The 25153-nt window shown below is 44.0% G+C and overlaps 2 protein-coding genes across 11 annotated transcripts in view; one reads left to right on the forward strand and one right to left on the reverse strand.

The window, feature by feature from the left end:
- LOC130859952 (general transcription factor II-I repeat domain-containing protein 2) overlaps positions 1-2729 on the reverse strand; it is a 50025-nt gene extending 47296 nt beyond the window's left edge. For all 5 annotated transcript variants that reach the window (XM_057747568.1, XM_057747567.1, XM_057747566.1 and 2 more), the window contains exon 1: positions 2598-2729. The gene's annotated coding sequence lies outside the window, so the exon portion shown is untranslated. The remainder of the gene's footprint in view (positions 1-2597) is intronic.
- A 7972-nt stretch (positions 2730-10701) lies between these two features.
- The window catches only part of RCC1L (RCC1 like), a 35976-nt gene continuing 21524 nt past the window's right edge, over positions 10702-25153 (forward strand). For 2 of the 6 annotated variants that reach the window (XM_057747572.1, XM_057747577.1), the window contains exon 1: positions 16604-16958. In XM_057747572.1, coding sequence (XP_057603555.1) covers positions 16635-16958 — 324 coding nt within the window. In that variant the 5' untranslated portion in view covers positions 16604-16634. Of the gene's footprint in view, positions 11242-13316; positions 13496-15706; positions 15858-16603; positions 16959-17118; positions 17140-17272; positions 17547-25153 lie in introns of those variants that run through there. The other 4 variants (XM_057747573.1, XM_057747575.1, XM_057747574.1 and 1 more) reach the window with 4 other exon arrangements.

Genomic DNA, 25153 nt, shown 5'->3' on the forward strand with positions numbered 1-25153 from the left:
CTACTGAAATCTAAAGCACCGGCTATGTTCATTTAGATCACAGATTTTATAAAGTGCTTAACTTTTTGCTTTTTTAAAAATGGAGATGTAAACTAAAACAACTCTCAAATGTCATAGTTTTCCCAGCAATCTTTGAGGACTTTCTCTCCTTTTCAATGTTATATTTTACTAATGAAAAGCAAACATCAAAACCAGACTGCCACCTATTTTGTAAATAAAGTTTTATTAGAACACAGCCACACTCATTGGCTTACATCTTGCCCGTTGACCGCTGTCCTGCAGAGGCAGGGTTGCATGTGACAGAGTTCACATGTCCTCAGAGCTGTAAATATTTATTATCTGCCCCTTTACAAAAAAAGTTTGCCCATCCTTGTTCTAGAATTCATTTCCACCACTTACAATTTTCATCATTTGGAATGTCATCCACTCCATTTGTCAAACTTCTGAAATCTTGAAATAGACACCTGCTTTATTTTTCAAACTGTTTCTAGATTTTCCTTTCCAAAGTTTAATTTTTCAGGTCCCCGAGGCCTTGATTTTAATTAGCAAGTTCCCAAGGTGCCACCTTCTCCCTGACTCAGCCCAGGCCTACAATAAGTGGAAACTGCAAACCCAAGTGTTCCTATTCAGCATTCAACAGAAATATATTGAAGTGGTCAAGAGGTACAAACTCCCAGGTATAAAATAAGTCCTGGGGATATAACATACAGCATGGTAACTATAGTTAACAATACTGTACTGTTTTTTTGAAAGTTGCTGAGAGAGTAGATTTTACCACACACACACACACACAAAATTGTAACTGTGATGTGATGGATGTTGACTAAACTTATTGTGGTAGCCATTTCACAGTACATACATATGTCAAATCACTATGTTGTACTCCTAAAACTAATACAATGTTATACGTCAATTATATCTCAATCTGGGGGAAAAAATCCTAAGAAAAGAATAATAACAAATTTCAAGACAACCAGGACTCTCCTGGAATGACCAAGGAGTATGGAAAAGAACTGGAAATAACATGTATTTTCAATGCCAAAAAAAATGGAGAAAAAAAAGGTCAAAATTAAATGCTTGGGAATTCCCTGACGGTCCAGTGGTTAGGACTCCCCGGGTTCAATCCCTGGTCGGGGAACTAAGGCAGGATGAACGGTGACCTGCTGCAAATGAATTAACACCTGCAGTAGCCTGGCGCCAAGCCGTGTCCACGGAAGGCAAGGTGGCCGGTCACACAGATCACAGATCTCCAAGTGGGAAGAAAAAAGAGGAGAAAACGCTGCTCAATTCTTCAACTGCAGCTAGGAGCCATATCCAATTCGCCAATTTCCAATCTTATATCTAGGCATCTGCCTACTTCAAATTACCAGCGGAAACTAAACAGTGACGTTTTTGGCTCCGCAATTCCACTCCCTGGCACGTACCCAAGAGTTGAACACAAATGTCCACGCAAAAAAGAGAACACGGATGTTCACAGCCGTATTCATAGTAGCCGAAAAGTGGGGGAAAAAAATCTAAAAACGTTCAACCATTGGTGGAAAATGAAAATGTGGTATATCCATACAATGGATTATTATTCAGCATAAGAGGGAATGAAAGAAGCCAGATCCAAAAGGCCCTCTTTGATGATTCTCTCCTTAGGAAATATCTGCAATAGGCAGAGACACAGGGACAGAAAGCACATGGTTGGGTGTCCAGGGCTGGGGTGGGAAAGGGAAATGACTGCCTAATGCATAGGGGTTTCTCTGGGGGGGGGGGAGTGATGAAAACGTTCTGGAATTAGTGGTGATGGATGCACAGCTCTGTGAATTAACAAAAACCACTGAATCACACACTTTTAAAGGTGAGTTTCATGGCCTTCAGTCAGTAAAGCTGCTATTACACGGCAAAGCTTGGATTCGAAGGGGGCAGGGAATCCAGCCCTGCAAGCCTTTTTTCTCCGTTATCTCTAAATCATCATCCTGAGGGACTGTCGCCTAGGACCAGAGACTCTCCTGCTGGCCTCTGGATTGGTTTCCTGCCAACAAACGGGCCGCTGGTGGCCGCCCCCCTGACCACACCCACTACAAAACCCACGCCGCGCGCGCCACTCAGCAACGGGCGCGACGTGAGGGGCGGTGTGGGGACGCCTCCGCCGTGTAGCCAGGCGCAGTTACCAGGCAACAGCGGCTGCCCCGCCCCGCCCCCCCGCCCCACGTAACTAATCAAGCGCGTCCGCACGCAGCGCAATATCCCCACGTACGCCAGCCGGGGCGTGACCTCACGCACATCGGGTCCTAGAGAGCCCAGAGCCGGCAGCACCCCCGCCCCCCCGCGCCTCCGTTAGCCAATCAGAAGGGAGAGGGATGCGCGTTCCGTGCGTGCGACCGTTGCCCCAGCGCCAGGGCTTCCCTACCCCACCCCCACTCCTCGGGCCCTGCCCGCGAGGAACCGGTTCGCGGGGCCCGTCAGGCCGGTGGGGACGGGGGCGCTTTCGCCGCCGCGTCTGGGCAGACGGCCTCTCCGGGCCTCTCTCTCCCGCCAGGCCCGAGGGACGAGAAGGTTCCAAGCAAAGCACCCGCTCTTAATGGCGGCTGCGGCGGGGGCGGGGTACGCACCTGAGGTCCCCGCCGGCGGGCAGCGCCCGGCCGGCCGCGGGGTCCGAGGGCTGGGCCACCTGGGAGTGGCCGGGGGGCCGAGGGCGGCGGCCGCGACCGCGATGAGGCGAGGGCGCGGCGTGTGGGCGGCGGCCGAAGCCCTGCTCTCCCCTATCCCTCCTTTTTCTCTTTCTTTCTTTTCCTTTTTTTTTTTTTTTTTTTGGCTTCCTGGAAGGCGGCCTCGACTCGTGTGTCCGCAGCGCCCCAAGTGGGAGTTGCCGTTTCCGGTGCCGTGGAATCCTGTTCGGCAGCACACTGAGCTGGTTGGAAGTCTCCTAGCCCCGCTCAGTCCAAGGCCAGACGTGCTCGTCCATCTTCAGCATGTGATGGGTGGCTGCACGTGTCTGGTCTCACCCCTGACGCCGCCCCCGTACGTGGACCTACTTTCTTGCTGTGACTTAATTTGATAATTTCGCATGATTGCGGTTTGTGCCTTTAAAGCGGTGAGGCCACAACTCCAGTGACTGGTGAACCTGCCTTAAAGCCGGCGGGTTATTTGTTACAATAGTGTCACAGCGCGTCCGGACCTTCTGATGGGGATCAGCGACATAACCGACCAGTCATGAGCTGTCCATCAGATGGGGCTGGCACGCCAGCAAGTGTTGTTTAATCAAAGTTACAGTTACATATTTTTTAATTCATTCATTCATTCGTTGGCAGTGTTGGGTCTTCCTTGCTGCTGCACAGGTTTTTTCTGTTTGGGGTTGGGGTGGGTGCGGCTACTCTTCACTGCAGTGCATAGGCTTCTCATTGAGGTGGCTTCTCTTGTTACAGAGCACAGGCTCTAGGCGCAGGGGCTTCAGTAGTTGTGGCACAGGGGTTTAGTTGCTCCCCACACGTGGAATCTTCCCAGACCGGGGATGGAACCCGTGTTGGGTTCCATCCCCTGTATTGACAGGCAGATTCTTAACCACTGCACCACCAGGGAAGCCCCAGTTACATATTTTTTAAATATGCCAAAAGGAATAGTATAATAGAAACACTTTACCCATTGCTCAGATTTAACATAAGGTGCCTTATTTCTTGTTTTAAAGGACTATTCAGACACAATTGAAGGCACCATTCTCATTCCTCTTTTGTTTACTGTCTTGAAGTTAATATATATGTTCTAATACACATTTTCTTTTACCAAAAATACAGGTGTCCCAAATTCACTTTTTTTCTGTAAGTGTCTGACAAAGATATGCTTCCTAGCAGATGCTGTTAAAAAAGCTGTCCTTTCAAGGTAGAGATAACCATTAAGCAATTAGTGGAGATGGTGCCTGCTTTTTTGAAAGAGATACCTCACTTTTAAAAGAGATGTTTGAAAATATTTCCATTATGTTATAGTTGATTCTGCCTATTCAGAGGAGTTATGGTCTATAAATTCTTAGCAAACATTGAGCAAAACTGAATACTGCTCCTAGGAGGAATACAAAGTTGGTTTCTACCAGCCTTTTCACATTTTTGTGAACTATCAATACATAACCTTGTTTTATGTGTGTGTCTGTTTAAAGACACCTTGTTTAACGTGTATTGTTGATTCATTAGCTGAGCTTATGGCCAACAGCACTGTAACTCATGTGTGAAGGAAGTTTCGCTAACACAAGTATTTTCTACATAAGGCGCATAGCAGTCTTCTTGTGCTTGGAGATACTAGACAACACTTCACTACGTTTGAGGACCGTTTAAACAGCAAAATCATAAGAAAAGGGAAAAAAAGCACAAAATGTGGAAAGTGTAGCATTAAATAGACCAGGAAAAGGACACTTGTTTACAGCATGAGAGCTGGTGTCATTTTGTTCTACCTCAGCTGGGAATATGTGTGGCAGGCAAAACAGCTTTCTTTTGCCAATGTGCTGTGTCTGCAAATAAGCAGGGAAAGCAGAGTGAGTATTGCTTTTAAGTTTACCTATAAATTGTAGTGAGTAGGTGAATTCACAAATATGGAGTTAGTGAATAATAAGGATTAATTCTATTTTGTTGCCCAAAACAATGGGAGTATAAAACTCTCATACTTGAAAACTTAACTTGAAAACAGTTTTCTAATCTGCTTTAAAATCTTCTACATGAAGAGTTTCAGTGTTTTGACCCATTTGTCAAAAATGTCAAGATACACTTCTGATTTGAAAGAACAACTGATTGACAGCAAGAAGTGTTGTGTATATGTACTATCTCATTTCTCTCGTTCTCTCTTGCACCCATTCCAATTAACCCCCATAACTCCACTAAGACTAATTTCCAAGGTCACAAGTGACCACCATGTTGCTATAGTTGTTTTTCAGTCCATGAATCACTTTATCAGCATTTGACAACCAATCACTTCATCCTCTTTGAAACTCTTCTGGGCTTCTAAGACACCACACTTGGCTGCTGTTCTGCCTACTCTTCTGACTGCTTCTCTTAATCTGTTGCAGGTCCTTCTTTTCCCCCCAACCTTTTCTTTTTTTTTTTTGGCTACGTTGGGTCTTTGTTGCTGAGCATGGGCTTTCTCTGTTTGCAGTGGGAGGGGGCTACTCTTCGTTGCAGTGTAAAGGCTTCCCAGTAAGGTGGTTTGTCTTGTGGAGCTCGGGCTCTAAGTGCACGGGCTCTAGAGCTCAGGCTCAGTAGTTGTGGCATACGGGCTTAGTTGCTCCGAGGCTCCCTCCAACCTTTATGTAGTGCAGTGACTTAGGGTTTAGTCTTGGATCTCTTTCTTGTCTGCTCTCATTCCTTAGAAAACCTCATCCAGTCCCAGGGCCTTAGATAGCATTGATAGTGTTATGACTCTCAAGCGCGTATCTCTAGCCCAGATCGGTCCCCTCAATCCCAGTCTCTATAACCAACTGCCTACTTTCAAATCCTCACTTGGAGGATAGGTAGGCATCTCAAGCAGAACGTTTCCCACACTCTCCCCAGTTCCTCCTGCAGTCTTCCCCTTCTCAATTAAATTCTTCCAGTTACTCAGGCCCCAAAGCTTAGAAGCATCCTTTACTTCTCCCATACCCCACACGAATCCTTCAGACAACCCAGTCAGCTCTAATTTCACCAAAACTGCCGCTTTCTGACCACCACTACCACCACACTTGTCCAAACCAACATCATCTTTTGCAGTAGGCTCCTAATTTGTCTCTCTGATTCTGCCCTTAACCCTCAGACTGTTCGTAGCACCACAACCTGGAGAATTTTGTAATTTGTAACTCATTTCACTCTGCTCAAAACTATCCAATAACTCTCCATCACAGAGTAAGTGTAAATGTCTTGATTTTTGCTTCTGGCCAATATAAAGTGACAAGGATTGGATTTATCCTGTTGTCTGAAATGACTCAAAAATAAACAAAGAAAATATATGATAATGAGGGAAATTATGAGCAAATTTTTGGCACTAAATTTGCCAATTTAAGAGAAATGGACAAATTCTTTGACGGACACAGAGTACCAAAGCTTCCTCAAGGGAAATAGATAGTTTGAATAGCCCTGTGTCTATAAAAGGATTGGAAATTTAGTTAAAAATCTTCCCGTAAAGAAAATTCCAGGCTCAGATGGCTTCACTGATAATTTCTGCTGGTCATTTAAGATAAAAATAAATTTACACAAACTATTCCCAAAACTTGAAGAGAAGGAGATACATTCTAACTCTATGGGGACAGCATTGCCATGATACCAAAACTATACAAAGACATCACAAGAGAAAGGCACAGGCCAACGTCCCTCTTGCACATACATGTAAACATTTCCAATGAACTTTTTTTTTCAAGATAAAAAGAATATATGTGAATACAAAGATTTGCACACAAATGTTAACAGCTTTATTCATAATATCTGAATACAGGGAAAAGGCCAAATGTCAGTCAACAGGTAAACAAATTATGATACTTCCATATAATGGAATGGTACTCAGCAGTAAAAAAGAACGAATTACAGGTACCGGGAATCTCCAAATTCATCATGCTTAGTCAGTGAAGACACACATGAAAGCCCATATTTTATGATTGTTCATATATGTAATTCTAGAAGATGCAAACTATTTTATTTATTTTTGTTTTAAAAATTATTTTTTTTGCTGCGTTGGGTCTTCGTTGCTGCTTGCAGGCTTTTCTCTAGTTGTGGCAAGCGGGGACTACTCTTCATTGTGGTGTGCAGGCTTCTTGTGGTGGTTTCTCTTGTTGCGGAGCACGGGCTCTAGGTGCATGGGCTTCAGTAGTTGTGGCACATGGGCTCCGTAGTTGTGGCTCCCGGGCTCTAGAGTGCAGCTTCAGTAGTTGTGGTGCACGGGCTTAGTTGCTCCATGGCATGTGGGATCTTCCTGGCCCAGGGCTCGAAACTGTGTCCCCTGCATTGGCAGGCGGATTCTTAACCACTGTGCCACCAGGGAAGCCCCAAACTATTTTATAGTGGCAGAAAACATGTCAATTTCCTAGCACCAGGGTGGAGAAAGGGATTGACTACAAAGGACATGAGGATGCTTTTGAAGGGAAAGGAATTATGCTCTATCTCAATTGTGATGGTGCTCACACAGGTGAATACATTTTTCAGAATTCTTCAAACTATAGTTTGAATGCAGTTTATTTTACATAAATTCTATCCCCACATTGTTTAAAAAGCCAGTGCTTCACATTCCTGTTTCCTGAAAAATAATTTAAAATTATTTTAAATTAAGCATATGTAGTCACATTGTTTTTGCTAAAAATCATCTTAACTATTGATAGTTTCCTACCATGACTATTTTTAATGAGAGTAAAGAGTTTAAAAAACAAGACATTTCTTTAAAAATTACTGTTTATTTAATCTTTATCTCATTATTTAAATAATTTCTTTGTATATTTCATAAAGTACATATTAGTATAATAATATGTGCAAATGACATATATATATATTTTTAGGTCACAAATTTTCCTCTGGGGATGCATAATCAAAATAATTTGGAGACTACCACCCTAGAAAGTTGGAAGACCCCTTTTCTCAGAAAACAAAGAAGAATTTATCCACAAGCAGTGAGCTGAATTCATCAAGCAGATGGCTGAAACCAATGGTAATATTGGAGTATGCCACATTTATGGGACATGGGAAGACTCAGGATTGTAAAATGTCATTTCTCCTAGTTAATTTCTCTCAATTAGCTCATGAATTTAATGCAATTTCAATAAAAAAAAAATCCCACTGGGATTTTTTAATGCAACTTGGCAAGATGATTTTAAAATTTATTTGAAAGTAAATGTTATGAATAGCGAAGGCAATTTTGTAAAAGAACAAAGAGGAGTGATTTGATTGAGTAAAAATCAGATCATATTATAAAGCTGTAGCAGGTGAAACCTTGTCATATTAGTGTGAGAATAAATCAGTAGAAACAAAAACTGAAGTCAGAAATTGATCCATGTATGTGGAAATTTATCATATGTTATAAATGGCATTTCAAGTCTTCAGATAAAGTCTGTTAATAGCGAATAATTTGGGGACAATCAGATATCTGTTTGAAAAAATACCAAGAAATATACAATCTTGTCTCATACCACTCATAAAAATCAACTCCAAATCTACATAGGCAAAATGAAAGCATTAGAGTAAGTGTTTTACAAATATTACAGAATATCCTTATTATCTTGGGTAATAGTTTTCCTAAACAACACTCAGAAGGCAGAAGCTCTAAATGATATAGTTAGTAAAACTGACTACAAGAAAATAAAATTGTGCAAGACAACAGACACCATAAATTAAGAAAAAAGACAGAAAATATTTCAACACATTTCAACACATACGGGTTTCTATGCAGAATATATCAATTACTTCTATAAATTAATAAGAAACAACTCAATAGTAATGTGGCCAAGAATATGAATAAACCAACGGTTCTTTTAAAAAAAATTTTTTTAATTCTCTTTTTTTTAAACAAACAGTTCTTAGTAAAGGAAACATGAAATGCTAGTAACCATAGATGTTTAAACTTCCTAGAGATTACAGAAATATAAAGTGAATCAATAATAAGATATGCTTTTGGTATTAGATTTACAAGCATTTTAAAAGTTTGTATCAGGTGTTTGGTATATGGAAAAATGAATCCACCCATATACTATTGAAGCACAACTTTTAGAGACAAATTAAAAACATCTATTAAATTTTTTAATTGAGCATTTTCTGTGACCCAGTAGTTCTGTTTATCAGTATCTACCCAGGATATACCCTCAAATAAGTGCAAAAGGAACGCGTACAAGAATATTCACTGTAATATAAAAAAATAGAAACAACTCAAATGTCCATCAAAAGAAGAATGGTTAAACAAGATGTAGTTTATTCACACTAATGTCCAAGAGTGGAGAAGAATGGGGTAAGTCCAAACAAATTGTTGTAAAAGTATCTCCAATATATTTTTTTAATTAATTTTATTTATTTATTTTTGGGTGCATGAGGTCTGTTGCTACATGCAGGCTTTCTCTAGTTGTGGTGATTGGGAGCTACTCTTCGTTGCGGTGCTTGGGCTTCTCATTGCGGTGGCTGCTCTTGTTGTGGAGCACAGGCTCTAGGCATGCAGGCTTCAGTAGTTGTGGTGCTTGGGCTCACTAGTTGTGGCTTGAGGGCTCTAGAGTGCAGGCTCTAGTTGTGGTGCACAGGCTTCGTTGCTCCGTGGCATGTGGGATCTTCCCGGACTAGGGATCGAACCCGTGTCCCCTGTATTGGCAGGTGGATTCTTAACCACTGTGCCACCAGGGAGGTCCCTCCAAAATAGTTTTGAGTAAAAAGATGAAGTTGCAGAATGAGATACATATTAATCCCAGTTTTTTAAACACACACACACAAGAAAAATAAAATGTTTTTCCATGGTAACATATATGTGGTGCTGTGGTTAAAGGAGCCTTTAGCCTTAGCCATGTATAGTGCTTTATTAATTAATTTTTCTATGAAGGTAAAAGTCATAGATTAATTGTATGTTTAAAAGTTAATAATAAAAATTAAAATATATAAGGCTAATTAAATTCACTCTTTCCCAAACTAGAGAATATCAGCTACCCCAAGTAACAAAGAAATTAGAACCTCTACAGGCAAATGTCTTTATAGGTTAGGGAGAAGGTTTAGTTTGGCTACCAGTTTGCAGACATTTTAATACTTTGGGGGAGCTAATATTTTGCTGTAGGATCATCTTTTCAGAATAGCAATTTGGACAAAAATGTAAGTACTTGCCAGCATACAGCCAGTATATGAAACCAACCAGGCTTTGATAGTAAAATATAAAAGCCTAGTTGTAACTGTAAATCCAGGTCTCCTTCGGCCAAACGCAGCTTTTAGGCTGTTTTATCCTGTTTCTCTGTTCGTGTGAGCCACAAAATTGATGGGCAAGCATCGCCACCCAATGGCTATGGTTCACATTGCAGAGTTTGTTACTGCGCCCTTTTGTTCCTAAATCTCAAACCAATGGTTCTTTAGATGTCCTTTAAAAGAAAAATGTTCTAGAAATTCAGGAGACCCACATAGTGTTATCAATTTTTTAATTCTGGCAAGTAAAGATTTTTTAAAAGCCTACTCTATTTTAAAAAGCCTTCTCTATACCAGCATTGCCGGTTTTGTAAAAGAACAGATACTTAAAACAAAAAATCAGAGAGGCCATACACTAGATAAAAGGATAGTCCTGCTTATGAAAGAACAGTTGAAAATTTATATGCATTTCATACATATATAAGTATACTATGACTGTATTAATAATTGTGCTGGTTGATTTTGTGTGTCAACTCAGCTAGGCCACAGGATGCCCAGAGGTGGTAAAACATCATTTCTGAGTGTGCTTGTGGTGGTGTTTCTGGAAGAGATGAGCATTTGTATTGCTGGACTGAGTATCCAGCCTACTGAGGGCCCCAGTAGAACAAAAAGGCAGAGGAAGATTGAATGTTCCTCTCTCTTTTTCTCTCTGTCTCTCCTTGCCTGTTTGACCCAGGACGTTCCCTGCCTGCAAACTGGGACTTACACCATTTTTGCACTGGTTCTCAGGCCTTTGGGCTCAGACTGGAACTACCCCACAGCCTTCCTGATTCTCCAGCTTGCAGATGGCAGATAGTGGGATTCCTGTTTCTCCTGTCAGTTCTGTTTCTCTGGAGAACCCTCATACAATAATATTCACATAATTCTCCTTTATCAATACATGTCTCAGCTTTATCAATAAAAGCAGAGCTGGGGACAAAGTCTTGTACCCAGAACCTTAATCTTGGAGGTATCAGGAGTGAGAGCAGGGAGAGTTAATGAGTAGCGCTGTTCTTTGATCCTCTTTACCATTAGGATTGAAAAGAACCCATCCACCAGATCAGTATCCCCTGGGAAGTTCTGGAAACCATGTTGCTCTATTCCAGTAGAATACTACCCCCGACACAGCAGCTATGATTGCACTAAGCACTTAGCTAAGTTTATAGTTTACAGTTGTCTGCCGTAACCCATCTGTTTTTTTCAGGAGTCAAGCAGGTGAACTAAATGGAGATGTGATGGGAACCACCACTTCTGAGTCCTTCACATCTTAGAAGTTGGTGCTCAGGTCTACAATTCCACCTGGGTTGCAGTGTGTCTTCTCTTTTAATAATTCCTGGGTCAAGACACAGTGAGGGAACCAATGAGAGCTGCTAAGAGTGTCTGTCCCGACTGTGTACCTGGGAATCAAGGAAATCTCTACAGGGTGGGTGTGTGAACACATTTGACCTCCTGTGGGACATACTTTTTCCTGGCTTCATGTGCCCTCACTCTCACTGGGGCCTTGTTGGTGTTCCTGTGGTGTCTGTGTCAACTCAGACCCTCAGTCCAGCTCTTGGGAAATCTGATTCTTGTTTCTCCAGTGGATAGTAACACTGGTAAATAACCGCAGGTGCCTTAGAGAACTGATAAGGAGCATATTTATTGATGCTACTTTAGTGGCTCTTCAGGGTCCTTCCACAAGTGGACCCAGCCTCCCCTATAACTGCTGGACTGTGACCTGAGAACTGGGTCAGATCCTAAAACCGGGTGAGAGATTGATTTTCCATTGTACTAACCAATGTCAGCCTTCTGCTCACCAGTTTTTTTCCAGTTACACAAGGCAAGGAAGCACCCTGCCTGTATGCCCTTCCATCTTATCCCTTGGGATCCCGTGGTCAGATAGTCATGCTGCAGGTTGCCAGCGCCAAGACACTACAGTTGCCATTTTGCCCTTGCCTCTTGTTCTACCAAGTCCACACACCTTCTGATGGCAAAGTCTAGCCACCTGGCTCTGCTGTTCCAGAACCTACCATCATCTTTGGGAGTCTTGTTGCAGAACGGCATCTGCCGCTGTCACCCTGGCTTCGCCATGCTGAGCTCTTCAGGGATGCCAGAACTTCCTCACAGTGCATCTCTTATCGCCTCGGTGAAGCAAGGGTCCTCTGGACCCTCCCAGGGTGGGTCAGTCTGCTCCAGCATGCCCACCTCCCCCAGCCTTCTGCCTCTTTTCCAGGCAGTTCCAGCATTTCCACCTCATTTATTGATACTGTTGTCATATGTAAGCTTCACTGAGCCATGCCAGCAGCATATTAGAATTGGCTCCTTGCCAGGATGCTAAATCCTGAAGGAGCTGACCCTGTGTTAACAAACTCTCCCCATCCATTCTTTTATTCTGCTCTTCTGGACCAACACCCTAAAGGTACACATGCACCCACACATATTCCCCTAGTCCTGCTGAGCCCAGTCCTGCAATTCTATCAGTGAGTAAGCTGTTTCCTCTTACAATAGGGACTGCTCTTCCTCAACTCAGGTTCTGCTGAGACCTGACCGAATATCGGTCTGGCAGCAATGAGACAAAGTGGGTTGCACCTTGAGACGAACAATCATCATCTTGTGAGGCCTCCACTCAGGTGGCGTCTCAGCATGGTATCTAGGCAAGGGGAGGCTGCTCCCCTCCATCAAGGGAGAGGGGGCCGTCTGCTGGCCTGGAAATTAGGGGGGGGGGGTCGGCGCCTGTGTTGTAATTTTCTCAGGTGCACAGTCCCAATACCCGACCCTAATCTCATGTTCCCACCCCTTTGCTATCAGGGTTTTACTTCAACCTAGGAGACCCAAGGCTGTACACCGGGCCTCCTCTGCAGCTCTGTCACCCTGAAATCCCAGGCCCCTGGCTCCTTTTTGGCTGCAGGAGATGAAAGTCTTTTTAAACAGCATCCTGGAGGCCTGTTGGTTTTCTCAGCATGCCCCAAGTGAATAGCTGGCTGCCCTAAACTTGTCATTATTTCTTCAAGGCTTCCTACACAGTTAACAAAGCCAGCCAACTGCACAAACTTGTAATTACTATTAACCCCGTAGTATTTGTATTATAGAGATATAGCTTAACCAAATGCTCTGAGTCTACCTGCACCTCATCCCTCCACCTCAAGTAAAAAGAACCTTAGTAATCATGATGCCACTGCAAGCCAGGGGTATTGCCACCCCACGTTAGGTGCCAATGCTTTTAGCGTGTGTTCTTCGCCAAACAGAGCCTTACATAAAGACTTGTTCCCCAGTGGCTTACTTGGGAGGTGACTGTAAGGAAGAGGAGAGAGGGGGTGGCAAGAGTCAGGTAGGAAAAGCAGATATAAGGGTCACTATTGAGGCTGTCACTGTGGTCAACGGGGTCCTGATTCTGTCAGGATCTCGAGAAGGGCACAGAGGGCCTCACCGAATGGACCTCAGTGGTGGCATTTATCCATCAGCTGCGAAGCCCATTGGTTGAAGTTTGCCTCTAGGATGTTAATTCCTCCTCTCTTCCAGGTTGCATGTGTGTATGGCCCCTGTGAGCTCCTTTCTGTGTCTAAGGCATCTGTGGAATTTTTGGTCGAAATTTAAAAATGCCTAGAATGCACATGGGACAAGAAGCTTGAGGAGAGTCAAAGCTTGCATGGAACTGCTCATCCTCCCACGTCGGATAGGTCAGACTAAGGCTGAGAGGGGTAAGGACACTGGATGCACCTGCTCCAGTACATATCTATAGAGTCGCAAATTTGGGTGAAAGCCCCAAACTTTACCATGGCCAAAAGGCCAAAGGTGATCTGCCGCCCTTCTTCTTCCATCTTTCCAACCTCATCTCCTACCTCTGTCCACCTCCTCACTCAGCTCCAACCACCCCGCTCTCTGTGTGTGTTGAGGAGTGCATGGGGTGGAGTGGGGGTGGGGTCCCAAACACACTCCCGGTGTGGTCAGTTAGCATTTAATCAGAGTAGCCACACACCAGAGGCAGCTCCCAGGAGCCTCCAGGCATCTCTCGTTCCATCAGCACTGCAGGGTTTGCTAATTAGCTTAATGAATGTTAGACGTGGGTTTAGTGAAATTAGTGGTTTGTTAGTTGGCGTGTCAAAGTCCAATGAGGAGACAGGAACCACCTTATGATTTGAATGGGGAAATTTTAATATGAAGTATTATTAATGATAACAAGGGGTTGGAGTAACAAGAGTTTGGCTGGTATGAAGTAAAGAGAGCGCTAAAGAATACAGGGGTGGTAGATACAGGGAGCTGCCCCCACCCCTGGGGCTGAGATAGGGTGCCCCCAAAAGAGGCCACCCCCAGAGCTGAGCCCCAGACCTTGCTGGGAACGGCTCAGCCATGGCTCGCTGAATGGTAGGGGTCATTGTAGTGCTGTGCTAGCAAAGGTCACAGGAAAGGTGCACTCTGGAACTTTACAGAAATGCACTCTTTTGGGGGCCAAGGAAAGCGTTCCATGGGGAGGTGCTTCATAGGAGGCACTCTGACACTGCCTGAGGGGGCTGCTGCAGGAGGCTGTGGGCTGCTCTGTGCTGCGGGCCACCGCCTGCTGCAGGAGCTGTGCTGGTGGTCGTCATTATTGGTTGGGCTGCTAAAGTAGCAGCGCCTTCCGGTCCCAGATATATGCATTTGTTTCCTCCTGTTTGGAGTAATTGATGAGGCATGGCAGGGCACGAGAGGTCCCCCTACAGGCCTGTCCCAACTCCAATTTTAGCTGAGTTTCTTGAATTAATTCCACACCTGGAACATATGCAGTTTTAATGTGCTACCAAGACCAGTTCAAATTACTTTGTTGTCCTGGAATGTGCCTTGTGTCATTCTGTGAAACGTGTTTTTACTGTTCCTGGTGAAATGTGGTCGATGTTTTACCCTTCTGTGAAGCTATTTTATAGAGGGTGATGGGGGAAAATTGATAAGACATGGTAGCTGTGAGACTGCTCCTCAAAGGCCTCCAACCACAGGGGATGTAATTAACCAAAGCTATGAACTCTATCCTCTGTTTGCACGGAGGTCATGCTTCCCTTGGACTGCTCCCAATGACTGAATGAGGCAGGGACAGACATTCAGGCAGACCCGATCCTGGGAGACATGGATTCCTCCTATGGTCATCGTGGGCTCCAGCACTCCCCAGTGACCTTACCAAGCCTTCCTTAGACTGTACAGCAGTGTAGAACACTTTTACCCAGACTCCCCTCTTTCTCTCCCTCTTTTAGAGTCAGACTTGTATCGTGGCCTGATGGCTCTCCCAGCACCTCCCTCCCCCTTTTTGTCTGACAGAGATATTTTCCCTAATAAAATCCTTGCCCATCTAATCCCATGGAGGTGTTGTGGAATTAAAGAACCTCGGCTAAAACTGGAGTCGGGACAGGCCTGTAGGGGGAGGTCTCATGCCCCACCAGGCATCTTCAGTCACTCCAAACAGGAGGAGACAAATGCCCACACCTGGGACAGGAAGGTGCCTCTACCCAACCAATGAGAAACCACCATACTTTGGACTCCCAGCTTCCTCCAGTGGACTCTTTAGTTATCACAGCTCCTCCCAGTTATCCCCCTTTCCCTATAAAAGCAAGTTCCCTTTCCTTGTTCTCTGGATTTGCCTGTGGTCTGCCACAGCTTGTGTCACGATTTGCAATTTCTCTTCCTATTCCTAAGTAACTTCACTTTTGCTGGCAAAATAACTGGCTACTGCATTATTAAAGCTGACATGGGTATCAAGCATACAAAGAGAAGGAGAGAAAAGGAAGCAAAAGGAGGGAAGAAAAGAGGTAGTTTGTCCTCAGCATTTGGGACTAGTATTCGGGAATGACTGTGGTGGATCATAATGGGCTGCAAGAGACCCTACAGGCCATGAAGTTCAAAAATTCCTTTCATGCACTGATTTTTTTTTAACCTCCTCATTTTAGAGGTGAGATTCGGAGAAGGGAGACAACTTCCCAACATCACCGGAGAAGTCAGCAGCAGAGCCAGGACAGGAACCCAGGTCCCCAGACTCCCAAATCATTCATGAGGGCATCCCTTGTTCCTGGCTGCATGCTAAACTCTAGCACTAAACTGGTGAGGACAATCTGAATGAAGTTCTTGCTTTCATGGAAGTGCAAAGGAGGTGCTCCAGCTGGATCTTAGATGAGTAGGAGTTTGCTAGACACCTGCAGGGAGAGAAGGGCAGTGGGAAAGGCATTCAAGGCACTGTCTGCAAAGTAAGGCGTGAAACATCCCTGGGATTCAGAAATTACAAGTAGAGCCACCTGGCTTACATGGAGTAATGGGCTGAGGGGCGAGGTGACGCTGGGAGGAGGATGCACTGTCGAAGGCAGCAGGGAGCTCACTGTGGCCGGAGCACCGACTGGGCGGCGTGGGAGCGGGAACGGAGGCAACAAGGCAAGGCCAGGTAAGAAATGTCGAGGGACAGTGGACAGGGGAGAGCACTGCGCCAGACTCGCATTACTCCTGCTGATTGCCAAAAAGCAAAGGACCTTTGCAAAACGAGAGCGCCCGCCGGAGCCGGGAAGGTGCTCAGCAAACGTGCGCTCTGCGGGAAGGCGAGTGAGTTCGGGCCGGCTCCCGGAGCTCGGAGAAGGGTCGCGCACTAAGCTGGCAGCGCCCGGAAGGGTCCCCTACGCGACTCACTCAGGATCTGGGGATACCAGGCCCGGCCCGGCCCGGCCCGGCCCGGCCCGGCCCGGCCCTCCCGCAGCCCTGAGCTGTCGGCTGCCCGCAGGACCTTTGCTTTCAGCCAATAGGAAACGTGGCCGCAGGCTCTTCCGCCGGGGCGTGAGGTCAAGGGTCACCAATATGGCGGCGCCCGGGAACGGCTGAGGCGTGTAGCGGAGGATGGCGCTGGCAGCGCTGGCAGCGGGGGCTCGGCTGGGGCGCCGGCTGAGCGGGCCGGGACCAGGGCGCGGACACTGGACGGCGGCGGGCCGCTCGCGGAGCCGGCGCGAGGCGGCGGAGGCCGAGGCGGACGCGCCCGTGTTCCAGTACGTGGGCGAGCGCGCGACCCGCACCGACCGCATCTTCGTGTGGGGCTTCAGCTTTTCGGGGGCGCTGGGCGTGCCCACCTTCGTGCTGCCGGGCTCCGGGCCCCAGCCCCGCGCCGGCTCGCGGCCGCGCCGCAGGGTCCAGGCCGTGCCCTACCGCCTGGAGTTGGACCAGAAGGTGAGCACGTCGGCTCCCTCCCTCCGTCCTGCCTTCTGGCCTCGGCCTCTCCTCCCGAGGCACTCGGCCCTCCTGGAGAGGTTGGCGACGCTGGGTGGACAAACTTCGGAGAGGACGACCCTCGCTCGAGCGGGCTGCCGGGGGGCGCTGCTGCGTTTACCGAGTGGCCGAAATGTGCCAGGTGTGCCCGGCTCGCGGCGTCCCGGAGTCCGGGTTCTCAGTTACGGGGGAGAACAGGGAGGCTCCGAGAGGTTAGGAGCCAGGCCCGCGGCCCCACCGCTGGGAGGTGTTTGTGCTTTGGGATTCGCCTTCGGGCCAGACTCCAAAAGTTCTGCTGTTAGGAAAGCCGACTTAAGAAGGTCAGAGAAAACGTTGGCTGACTGGAGTCCGTGAACAACTCGGAAAGAAAATGGTTAACTGGAGCAGTAACAGGAATGAGAGGAAGGATGAAAGCTCAAACCACACTGGAATGGTTGCACAGGAGCCCCCTGAATTGACTCAGATTTGAAAACATGCAGCCAAGAACAGTTACCGGACGGCGGCTTATCTTGGCAGCCAACATCCAGAAAAACAAAAATGGATGTTTAGGTTAGGTTCTTACTTGGCGTGGTTGTGGACATCTTGGTGGGTGGTGAAAAAGCAGCAGACTTGACCAGTTTGGCTTCTGACTTCTCTGTCAAGGATAACAAATGATCTTTTGCCCTAAAAGGGGAGATGGAGAGAGACAGGGAATTTAAACTCTAGGTGAATGAAAAGTTGGGTTGTTTGGCTTCTTAATGAGTTGTGAGAATTATTTATGTATTTTGGATATAGATACTTTATCACATATTTTCTGCTACTCCATGGATTTCTGTTTTATTTTGTTAATAGTGTCCTTTGGAGAGCAGAAATTTTTAAAGTTACTGTAGTTCGGTTGATCAGTTTTTCTGCTGTGGATCACGCTTTTGGTATATCTAAGAAATCTTTGCCTAACCCAAGATAACAAAGATGATTTTCCTCTGTTTTTGTCTAGGAACTTCATAATTTGAGTTCTTATATTTAGGTCTATGAACCAGTCATTTGAGTTGATTTTGTGTATGATGTGGGGTAAGGGGCTTTTTGCATGTGGCTATCCAGTTGTCCTATCACTGATGGAAAACACCATCCTTTCCTTATTGAATTATCTTGGCACCTTTGTGAAAATTAGTTGACAGTAAATGTAGGGCTAGCTAAAGATTTGTCAGCTTTGTTAATCTTTTGAAAGAACCAACATTTAGTTTAATTCATTTTTTCATTTTTTGGTATTGTTTTTCTGTTTTTTGTTTCATTAATTTCCATTTGAATTTTTGTTATTTTATCCCTGTGCTTGCTTTGGGTTCAGTTTGCTTTTCTTCTCTAGTTTCTTATGGTGGAAGGTTAGGCTATTGTTGAGGGCTTTCTTCTTTTGTAATGAAGGTGTTTATAGATATAATTTTCTCTTTAAACACTGTTTAGCTGCAGCCCATAAATTTTGTTATGCTGTATTTTGGTCTTTATTCACCTTAAAATATTTTTCAATTTCCTATGTGATTACTTCTTTGACCTGTGAGATATTTACAAATGTTTAGTTTCCAAATATGTATGTTTTCCCTGATTTCTTTATTCATTTATGTACAACTTAATTCTATTGTGGTTACAGAACATACTTGAATTTCAGTCCTTTTAAATGTATTGAGACTTTGTTTTATAGCCTAGCATATGGTCTCTCCTGGAGAATGTTCCATGTGTGTTTGAAAAGTATGTGTATTCTGTTGTTGTTTGGGTGGAGTGTTCTATAGATGTCAAGGTCAAGTTGGTTGATAGCTTCTTGGTTAATCTTTTGTTTGCTCCAGCTGTTATCCACCAGTATCCAGGCAGCTGCAGTATTCATCATTAGTCTCTGACAATTTTCAACAAACATCCCTGGGGAAAAGGCTGTTTTACCCTGGGTGATATCTGAGCCTTGTGATTGGATCTCCCGGGGAACCACTAGACAGATCAAATGAGAATTCCTGGGAATGAGGCTTTGAAGTTCCTCCAGTCTGATCTCCTCCTCCAATGGCTTACAGATGGATGGTTTTCAGCATAATTGTGAGCTCTGGAGAGGTGGATGGGAATAGGTGAAGATTAATGCTGCAAAGCTTGCTGTTCTGAGTTTCAGCTGCTTTTCTTGAGTAAACATTCCCCAGATTTCTTTAAGTCCTTGGTTAATTTCTAGAGTTCTGAAAGAATTGATTCTGACAACGTTTGCCAGTGTTCTTATTGCCTCGCCATTTTCACTGATGTAACTCAATCCATATCCTTTTTCTTTTTTTAAAAAAAATTTTATTGAAGTATAGTAGATTTACAATGTTGTGTTAATTTCTGCTGTATGGCAAAGTGGCTCAGTTATACATTTATATAAAATATATACATATATTTTGGCCACACTGCATGACATGTGGGATCTTAGTTCCCCAAGCAGGGATCCAACTTGAGCCCTGAGCAGTGGAAGTGCGGAGTCTTAACTACTGGACTGCCAGGGAAGTCCCTATACATTCTTTTTCATATTCTTTTCCATTATGGTTTATCACAGGATATTGAATATAGTTTCCTGTGCTCTACAGTAGGACCTTTTTGTTTATTCATCCTACATATGCTAGTTTGCATCTGCTAATCCTAAACTCCCAGTCCTTCCCACCCCCCACCCCCCCCCCCCCCCCACTGGCAACCACAAATCTATTCTTTGTGAGTCTGTTTCTTTTTCCTGGATAAGTGCATTTATGTCATATTTTAGAGTCCATATATATAAGTGATGTCATATGGTATTTGTCTTTTTTTTCTGACATACTTCACTTAGTATGATAATCTCCAGGTCCATCCATGTTGCTGCAAATGGTGTTATTTTCTTCTTTTTTATGGCTGAGGATATTCTATTGTATGTATATACCACATCTTTATTCATTCATCTGTTGATGGATATTTAGGTGGTTTCCATGTCTTGGCTATTGTGAATAGTGCTGCTGTGAATATAGAATTGCATGTATCTTTTCTTTCTTTTCTTAAAAAAAGTATTTATTTTTTGGCTGCATTGGGTCTTAGTTGTGGCACGTGGGATCTTTGAGGCATGCGGGATCTTTCATTGCGGCGCGCGGGCTTCTCTCTAGTTGTAGTGTGCGGGTTTTCTCTTCTCTAGCTGTGGCACGCAGGCTCCAGGGCCCATGGGCTGTGTAGTTGTGGCATGCGGGTTTCAGAGCACGTGGGCTCTGTAGTTTGTGGCACATGGGCTTAGTTGCCCTGCGACATGTGGAATCTTAGTTCCCTGACCAGGGATCAAACCCGCGTCCCCTACATTAGAAGGCAGATTCTTTACCACTGGACCACAAGGGACGTCCCACATGTATCTTTTCGAATTATAGCTTATCTGGGTATATGCCCAGGAGTGGGATTGGTGGATCAGGTAGCAACTCAAGTATTTTGAGGAATCTCTGTACTGTTTTCTATAATGGCTGCACCAATTTACATTCCCATCAACAGTATGAGGGGATTCCCTTTTCTCCAGACTGTCTCTAACATTTATTATTTGTTGACTTTTTTTTTTTTTTTAATTTTTATTTTATTTTTTTTGGGGGGGGTACATCAGGTTCAATCATCTGTTTTTATACACATATCCACGTATTCCCTCCCTTCCTTGACTCCCCCTCCTCGAGTCCCCGCCACCCTCCCTGCCCCAGTCCTCTAAGGCATCTTCCATCCTCGAGTTGGACTCCCTTTGTTATACAACAACTTCCCACCGACTGTTTTACAGTTGGTAGTATATATATGTCTGTGCTACTCTCTCGCTTCGTCTCAGCTTCCCCTTCACCCCCCGCCCCCTCCCATACCTTGAGTTCTCCAGTCCATTCTCTGTATCTGCATCCTTATTCTTGTCACTGGAGTTCATCAGTACCATTTTTAGATTCCGTATATGTGAGTTAGCATACAATATTTGTCCTTCTCTTTCTGACTTACTTCACTATGTATGACAGATTGTAGTTCTATCCACCTCATTACATATAGCTCCATCTCATCCCTTTTTTTTTTTTTTTTTTTTTTATTTTTTATTTTGGCACGCGGGCTTAGTTGCTCCGTGGCATGTGGGATCTTCCTGGAGCTGGGATCGAACCTGTGACCTCTGCAATGTCAGGCGGATTCTTAACCACTGCGCCACCTAGGAAGCCCATCATCCCTTTTTATAGCTGAGTAATATTCCATTGTATATATATGCCACATCTTCTGTATCCATTCATTTGTTGATGGGCATTTAGGTTGCTTCCATGTCCTGGCTATTGTAAATAGTGCTGCAATAAACATTATGGTACATGTTTCTTTTGGGATTATGGTTTTCTTTGGATATATGCCCAGGAGTGGGATTACTGGATCATATGGTTATTTGTTGACTTTTTAATGATGGCCATTCTGACCTGTGTGAGGTGGTACCTCATTATATCAATAGTTTTAATTTGCATTTCACTAACAATTAGCGATGCTGAGCATCTTTTCGTGTGCCTGTTGGCCATCTGTATGTCTTCTTTGGAGAAATGACTATTTAGGTCCTCTGCCCATTTTCTGATTATGAATCCATGTCCTTTTAATGTAATTACTAACATGATTGGATTGCATCTTCCACTTCACTGTTTGTTTCTATATGTCTTCTTTGTTGGTTTTTCCTTTGCTGCCTTCTTTTATGTTAAATAGGTAGTTTTCTATTGGACCCTTTAAATTCCTTTGTTGGGTGTTTTACTATATTTTTTGAGCTTTCGATTTTTTAGTGGTTGGTCTTGGGATTATAATATATAATTTATCATAATCTATTTTAGGTGAACAGTGACCTAATTCTGAAAAAACTGTAGCAACTTTGTTCCAACATAGCCCCATTTCCTCTTCTCTCTTGTGTGGTTATTGGGATATATATTACATCTTTGTACATTTTAAGCCCAACAATACAATTTTATAATTATTTTATGCAGTTTTCTTTTAAATCATTTAAGGGGGAAAAGAGAAGTTATTTATGCAGTGTTTTATGTTTATCTTTATAATTACTTCTGCTGGTGTTCTTCATTTCTTGTGATTTTTAGTGACCATCTGCTGTCATTTCCTTTCAACTGGAAGAAGTTCTCTAGTACTTCTTAAAGCAGGTCTGCTAGCACTGAATTCTCTCAATCTTTGGGAATGTCTTTATTTCATTTTCTTTTTTTTTAAAGGATAGTTTTGCTGGATATAGAATTCTTGGTCGACAGTTTTTGTCCTTCAACACTTTGAGTGTGTCATCCTACTGGTTTCTGGTCTCCATTGTTTCTAGTGAGACGTTAACTGTTAATCTTATTGTTCCCTTGTAGCTGATGAATCCATTTTCTTTTGATGCTTTTAGAATTTTCTCTTCATCTTTCAAAAGTTTAACTGATTTGTTGAGCAAGTTTAATCTATAGATTTATGTATGTGTGTGTTTTTTTTAATAGAATTTGGTAAGTTTTCTGCTGTTATTTAAGTATTTTTTTCCTACCTCTTTCTTTCTCTCTTGCCCTTCTGGGACTCCCATTATGTAGGTGTTGATCTACTTGATGTCGTTTTGCAGGTCTCTGAGGCACTATTCTTTTTTTTTTCTCCAATGTTTCTTTTTTTCCTGTTTTTCAAAATGAATAATTTCTATTGATATTTTTCACCTTAACTGATTCTTTTGCCATCTCAAATCTGTTGAGCCTATATAGTGAATTTTAAAATTTGGGTTATTCTACCATCCTAGAATTTCCATGTAGGCTTTTAATGTTTTTATTTCTGTATTCAGATTCCATGTTTGTTGGGTCATTGTTGTCATATTTTCCTTCAGTTCTTTATTTTATTTTGTTTTTTGTTGTTTTCTAAAGATGATCGCTATTTTTTTTTAATTTAAGCCCTTTATTGGAATATAATTGCTTTACACTGCTGTGCCAATTTTTAAGGTACACCAAAATGAATCAGTTCTATTGATACACATATCCCCATCCTCCCTAGGTGATAGCTATTTTTAAAAATATTTTATTTTTACTAATTAATTAATTATTTAGGCTGTGCCAGGTCTTCGTTGCGGCATGTGGGATCTTTAGTTGCAGTGTGTGGGATCTTTTGTTGTGGCGTGTGGACTTCTTAGTTGCAGCATGCATGTGGGATCTAGTTCCCCGACCAGGGATCAAACCCAGAACCCCCGGAATTGGGAGCACGGAGTCTTACCTACTGGACTACCGGGACGTCCCTCCTTTAATTCTTTAAACATGGTTTTTAAAATATTCTTTGAACAGTAGTTCTTGGAGTTTTTGATAAATCCAGCATCTTGGTCGACTTAGTTTCTCTTGGCTGCTTCCCCCTCAGTATAGGTCATACTTTCTTGTTTCTTTGCATGTCTTGTACTTGTTTATTTTTATTTATTCATTTGTTTATTTTTTAAGACCTATGATAGCAGTAGTCTGTATTTATTTACTTTTATTTATTGGCTGCGTTTGGTCTTCATTGCTGCACGTGAGCTTTTCTGTAGTTGTGGAGAGTAGGGGGCTACTCTTCATTGCAGTGCGCAGGCTTCTCATTACAATCGCTTCCCTTGTTGGGGAGCACAGGCTCTAGGTGCGCGGGCTTCAGTAGTTGCAGTGCGTGGGCTCAGTAGTTGTGGCTCGAGGACTCTAGAACTCAGGCTCAGTAGTTGTGGTGCACAGGCTTAGTTGCTCTGCGGCTTATGGGATCTTCCTGGACCAAAGCTCAAACCTGTGTCCCCTGCGTTGGCAGGTGGATTCTTAACCACTGCACCACTAGGGAAACCCTGTACTTGTTTATTGAAGACTGGACTTTTTGATATAACAACTTCAGATTCTGACATTATGTTCCCTGAGTTCTTTGTTTTTGTCTTTTTTTTGGGGGTGGGGGTAACTTTTATGTAATCTAGGGAGTCAGTCTCCCCTGCTGTGGGTGGCCACTGCCACCAGTGTCTTTGCTTGGCTTTATGTTTTGTTCCCCTTCCTAGCGCCCTCTCTCTCCCTCCACTGTCTTTTTTTTTTAAAGCCAGGCTTTTTGAGGGTTGCCCCTTATCTGCATACCTTTCTGGTTAGCCAGTGATTTGGGCAGAGGCTGTGCTCAAACACCTTGAGCTTACAAGGTTCCTATCCTCCACCTTTGATTCTGTGTGTGGGTTGGGGATCCCATTCAAAGTTCAGCCTGATCTCAGGTCTGCCTCAGCTTTTCTTTCCCCTGGGAGCTCTTTGCAATTTCCCAGTCAGCCACGCAGGTGTGGAGAGCCTTCCATGGCTCTCTCATTTCTAGACTCTTCCCATTAAATTTCTGGCTGGTCTGCCTCTCCTCTTACCCCAGTCAGGATTGCAACCTCAGGCTCGCTGAGTTGTGGATCTTCCTTGTTTGTTTTCTGCTGAGTTTGCTGTGGGGCATGAATTTTGAGCCTTTACCTGAAATTGTCCTTTCTGGCAGCAAAGCTGATGGTTTTCATGGCCAGCTCTGCCCTTTTCTAACGTCTGTGCTGACTGAGCTGGGGTAGATGGAGCAGCCCAGGACAGGAAGTCTACAGACCCCTGATATTCTTGCCTGTAGTCCTCGCAGCCCTTCATGAGTAATTTCTTGATTTATTTGCCTTTGATTGACTTCTGGAGCCCTGAAATGGTTGTCGGTTTGTATGCAGTTTTCTCCAGTTTAACACTTGTTGTTTGGGAAGAGATTCGCCAACCTCTTCACACCATGGTAGTTGGAAAGTCCCCTTCTAGCACATTATTATAACAAACACTGCTTAGTGCTGACTCTCCGTCAGGTATTGTTCAAAGCCTTTTCACATATTAACAGATTTAACAATCTAGTAGGTGCTTCCCAAATATTTGTTGAATGTTGAATAAGCAGATGGGAATAATAGTAGTGTGCTGGGCATCAGCTTTGGACTCACCTGTCTGTGTTTCCTGCTGTGTGGTCAGGGGCTGCTGGCTCCTGTCTCCCCAGTGGGGCGTTTCTATGGAGGTAGAGCCATTCCCGAAGGCCAGAGAACTGAGGTGTTATTTATTGATTGACTGATTTACTAATACAGGGAGTGCACGTGTGTACGTTCCACGTGAGTGTTATGAGAGAAAATGTCACAAGGCAGAAGGAAGGATACGTAACTTTTGGATGACTCAAACAAGTCATCAAATTTAAAAGAAATATTTAGCTTGCTCTCTTCA

Source organism: Hippopotamus amphibius, chromosome 9 (assembly GCF_030028045.1).
Source record: "Hippopotamus amphibius kiboko isolate mHipAmp2 chromosome 9, mHipAmp2.hap2, whole genome shotgun sequence".
NCBI lineage: Eukaryota > Metazoa > Chordata > Mammalia > Artiodactyla > Hippopotamidae > Hippopotamus > Hippopotamus amphibius.